The sequence below is a fragment of the Erythrolamprus reginae genome, chromosome Z, assembly GCF_031021105.1.
Source record: "Erythrolamprus reginae isolate rEryReg1 chromosome Z, rEryReg1.hap1, whole genome shotgun sequence".
In the NCBI taxonomy this organism is placed as follows: domain Eukaryota; kingdom Metazoa; phylum Chordata; class Lepidosauria; order Squamata; family Dipsadidae; genus Erythrolamprus; species Erythrolamprus reginae.
This window is the reverse complement of record NC_091963.1, coordinates 151,240,561-151,245,287: the sequence shown is the minus strand read 5'-3', so window position 1 is coordinate 151,245,287 and position 4,727 is coordinate 151,240,561. Positions and strand designations below refer to the sequence as shown.

The 4,727-nt window shown below is 48.8% G+C and overlaps 1 protein-coding gene across 1 annotated transcript in view; it reads right to left on the bottom strand.

Moving 5' to 3' along the window:
- Positions 1-1,187: 1,187 nt before the first annotated feature.
- The window catches only part of YBX2 (Y-box binding protein 2), an 8,712-nt gene continuing 5,172 nt past the window's right edge, over positions 1,188-4,727 (bottom strand). The window contains exons 6-10 of the mRNA XM_070728939.1: positions 4,569-4,681; positions 3,436-3,610; positions 3,138-3,314; positions 2,628-2,720; positions 1,188-1,316 (exon numbers count right to left, since the gene is read on the bottom strand). Coding sequence (XP_070585040.1) covers positions 2,670-2,720; positions 3,138-3,314; positions 3,436-3,610; positions 4,569-4,681 — 516 coding nt within the window. The 3' untranslated portion in view covers positions 1,188-1,316; positions 2,628-2,669. The remainder of the gene's footprint in view (positions 1,317-2,627; positions 2,721-3,137; positions 3,315-3,435; positions 3,611-4,568; positions 4,682-4,727) is intronic.

The window sequence follows — 4,727 nt, the reverse complement described above, 5'->3', positions numbered from 1 at the left end:
AGGAAGAATGCTTTGTGGCTGCATGAAAATCACCCCTCCCAAGTTCCCATAAACATCAGGCCTTCTATAGATAGTGTGGCAAACCCCCCACCCGTCAAGAAAAAAGCATCTCCTGGGCAGACCTGCCCCTTGGCGAAGAAGACCCAACCCTTCCTTGTGTCCACAGGAAATTTCTTGCTCCAACTCTCGGGTGCTGGAAAAGGGTCCGAATTCAGATACCTAGGGCGAGGCTTAACCCTGGAGGCTGGACCCACAACTTAACAGAACTTTAAAAGAGTAGGAAAGGACTTTAGAGGTCAACTAGTCCAACCCGCTGCTTGGAGCAGGGGATCCTACACCATACCAGACGAAACGGCTGTCTGGTCTCTTCTTAAAAATCCTCCAGGGATGGAGGCATCCACAACTTCAGGTGGCAAGTTGTTCCGCCAATCGCTCCCGCCAGACAAGGCTCAGGAAAAAGGGGAGCAAAGCAGGCCGATCGCTAGGAGATAAGTGAGTTCTAGTCCCACTTTTAAACATGAGAGCCAGTTGGGTGATTTGGGGGAGGGGGCTCCCTTGTTTCTCCTTCCCCGGGGCTCAAGGTTCAGTTTCTGTGTGTATTAAAACAGGACTCGAACTCCCGTCCTTCCCAGTTTCCAACCCAATGTTGTAACCACCACACACACCACAACTGTCTCTCCCTCCTCCTATCCCCCCTCCCCAGGGTTTAATTTGGAGCCGACGAAGCCTTGGCCCATTGCTCTGACCACTGGGGAGTTTTTGAGCACAAAGGATGGCTAAGAAAACCAGCGGCTAACCCCCCCCCCCCCAACCAAACAGGCGACCCACAAAAAACTCAGTACAAATTTCTGTGCTTTTTTTCCTCTTTTATTACTGACACCCAAACTGCACACAATGGTTCACATACGCACACACACAGGATAGTTCTTCAAACAATGGGGTTGCAGGAAGGGGTGGGGGGAGGAAAAATATGAACTCAAGAAATTGCCAGTTTTACATTCTTTCTTTTAGAACTGGCCAAAAAAAAAAACACCCTCTGAAGTTTTTTTTTTTTCCTTTTTAAGCAAAGTGACTTTTTTTCCCTTTTCTTTCTGGTTGAAAGTGTCTCCTCCATCTCTCACCACCACTGCCCCTACCCCCGGGTCAGATTTATTCTCCTTTCCTTCTTCTTCTTCTTCTTCTTCTTCTTTCTTTTTTTCACATTTTTTTTTTTTAGAACTTCAACAGCAGCAAAGAGGGTTTAATCGGTGAAGTTTTTTGGGATGTCTTCAAGTGCAGGATGAGGTAACTTGGGTTAAGAGGCACATTCTGGATACCTGGCAAGGGGTGAGAAGGGTTTGATCTGTCAACGACTACTTCGGCTTCAACCACAACAACACACGAGCACACAACAGATATATAAACTCGAAGTAAAGCGCTCCAAACTCGACTGCGGGAAATACGACTTTAGTAACCGAGTAGTTTGAAAAGTGTTTGGAAACTCCAGATTGTGCAGAATGCAGCTGCGAGAGCAATCATGGGCTTCCCTAAATATGCCCATGTCACACCAACACTCCGTGGCTTGCATTGGTTGCCGATCAGTTTCCGGTCACAATTCAAAGTGTTGGTCATGACCTATAAAGCCCTTCATGGCATCAGACCAGATTATCTCAGGGACCGCCTTCTGCCGCACGAATCTCAGCGACCAGTTAGGTCCCACAGCGTTGGCCTTCTCTGGGTCCCGTCGACTAAACAATGTCGTTTGGCGGGACCCAGGAGAAGAGCCTTCTCTGTGGCGGCCCAGGCCTCTGGAACCAGCTCCCCCCAGAGATCAGAGTTGCCCCCACCCTCCTACCCTTTCGCAAGCTCCTTAAAACCCACCTCTGTCGTCAGGCATGGGGGAATTGAAATTTCTCTTCCCACTAGGCTTATATAGAATTTATACACGGTATGCTTGTATGTATGAGTCGTTTTTTAAATTGGGGTTTTTTAGATTGTTTTTAATATTAGATTTGTTTACATTGTCTTTTTATATTGTTGTTAGCTGCCCCGAGTCTTCAGAGAGGGGCGGCATACAAATCTAATAAATAATAATAATAATAATAGTTGATGCCTGGAACGCACCACCTGGCTTTCTAGTATCATCACCAGACCCCGAAAACTTTACCCTCAAACTCTCCACTGTTGACCTCTCCGGATTCCTAAGGGGTCAGAGTAAGGGGCGTGCATAAGTGCACTAGTGTTTCTCTCTTACTAGCATCATGTATATAAACATTGTTATATCTTTGTACACCACCAATTCGTGCTTGACTAAATTAATAAATAAATCAGATGCCGGTTTGAAGTTTGCGGGATGCAGAAGAAAGATAATCCTCACACACACGCACCGAAGGCAACTGGGGAAACTGAGGCATGCAAACTTAAATCCGGACGCCGATTTTAAGAATAGAAAACACTTTTGCTAAGCCCTGGCGTTGTAGTTATCTGAGCTGGGCTGTTTGTGCAGCACTGACAGCGTAAGCTAGTTAACAAAACGTCTGCGTTAGAAAACAGGCTCCACTTAGGGAGCACCGGACATGGGTGTAGGTCCAGCCTCTCCCGGTTGTTTATATGTATATGTGTAATAGTAATAAAAATTAGCCCCTTACCAGATCACAGCTCTTGGCATCCCCTCGGTGTGTGCAGGCTCTTCATGCCAGTAAAGCAGGGGTGAGTTCTCCCCCGGGCTCAGGTGTTGACATCTGGATTTGACCCAACGAAAAAGAAAGAAAGGCAAACAGGTTGCAAATCTAATAAATGCAAATAAATAAAAACCTGCCCACCAGGGAATCTTGGAAACTGCTGCTGCTGTAGCTCAAGGGTGACCCCCGGTGGCCTGTTGAGGGATTGCGGGGCCATTTAATAATAATAATTATAATAATTTATTGGATTTGTATGCCGCCCCTCTCCGTAGATTTAATTAATTAAAAAAATCTAAATTAGATTTAATCTAATTTGTTCGACTTCTATGCTGCCCAATTCTGTAGGACTCAAGGGGGCTTACAACAATACATTTAATTTATCGAACTTTTAAAGCCCACGCGCCCTGGGGAGGAACTGGGGGGGGGAGTTCACCAGGGGTCCAAGGCCTTCCGCACCCACCCACCCTCCTCACTTACATCCAGCTGTTGCTGGATTTCGGGCAGTGGCAGGGTGGAACTTTCCTGGGCTGGGGAAGCAGGCTTGCTGGCTTCGACACCCGGGTCTTGGGTCATCACAGGAGTGCTGGCAGCTGGGGTGTCCCCCCCGGCAGCTGCGGAGCTGGGGGCCGGCTGCTCCTTAGCATTGGGGGTTGCCTAGGGCAGAAACGAGGGGACACGGTCCGGTCAGTTTCTGGCACTTCTACAGAGCCAGGGAGACTTCCCTCCCCCCAACCCTACTTCCCCCCCCCGGGGTGCCCAGCCCTCCCCGCTCAACCTCAGTTGCCATCTGGCGAGCCGAACTGGTCTGCTGGCGTCGGCGCTGGAAGTAAGGCCGGTTGCGCTGGCGTTGAGGCTCAGGGCGGATCCCATCCGCCGGGGCTTGGGCTGCTTTCGTCTCGCCGTCTCCTCCCTCCGTGGTTGGCTGCTGCGGAGGGCGGGGGCGAAAAGGTCTGGGCAGGAGACAAGAGGGGAGTGGGTGGGTGGATCGACTCACGGCCTTCTTTCCCCCTCTCACGCAAAAGAACTGGGAGCAGAGTCACGATCCAGAAGAGAACTGGAAGGGACCCCTGGAGGTCATCTAGGCCAGCCCCACCTGCCCAAGCGGCAGACCCTGTACCCGTGATGGCGAGTGACCTCTGGTGAGATGTTGCCCTTCCTCAGGTCAGCTCATTTTCAGCCTTGGGAAAGGCCGTTTCGCCCAGAGTGCAAAAAAACCAGCACGGTGGGCAGACCGGAAGTTCGGAAAACACACTTCCACTTTGTCTGTTGTGCTGTTGTGTTGCACCCTGGAGGGTTCTTGAAGCCCCCGAGTGCAAAAAAACCCCAGCACAATGGGCAAATCCTTTTGGCTGGTGAACCAAAAAAGGTTCACCATCACTGCCCTATACCATCTCACACATCAGTCTTCTTCAAAACCTTCAAGGATGGAGCACCCACAATTTCTGGTGGCAATCAGTTCCCTGGGCGACTGTGTCCTCACTGTTAGGAAGTGTCTCCTTAGAATGCTTCTCTCCTTGGTTAGTTTCTCTCCATCGTTTCTTCTCCTGCCCCACTGAACAAGCTTTCCGCATAGTGTAGTAAGTACCGTATATTATACTAGTTATATTAATTATACTATATTAAGATACTTATTATACTACGTGGAAAGCTTATTCTATTATACTAAGCCATAATGTATCTTATAAAATAGTATACTTTTAACTGTGTGGAAATAAATACACCTACAAAATGTACTTTATACTATAAGATACATTTATAATCTAATCTAATAGAATATGCTTTTCACGTAGAATAGCCATTGGCAGCTGCTTTCCAGCTTTGCCGAAAGCATATTGTATTATTCTAGCTTATAATAAGTGTCTGTTGTGTGCTCGTGTGTTGTTGTGGTTGAAGCTGAGGTAGGCTTGCCTGCGGTATCTGGGGCGGAATCTAGGCGCCGGGGTTCTCTCGCCCGCCTGGATCTGCTGATGCTGGTCTCCTTCAGGCAGAGTCGAATCTTTGGGATCAGCGCTGTCAGAACCCTGTGGAGGGAAAGCAGGAGGAGGCGGAGTTAGGTGGGACCTCGGA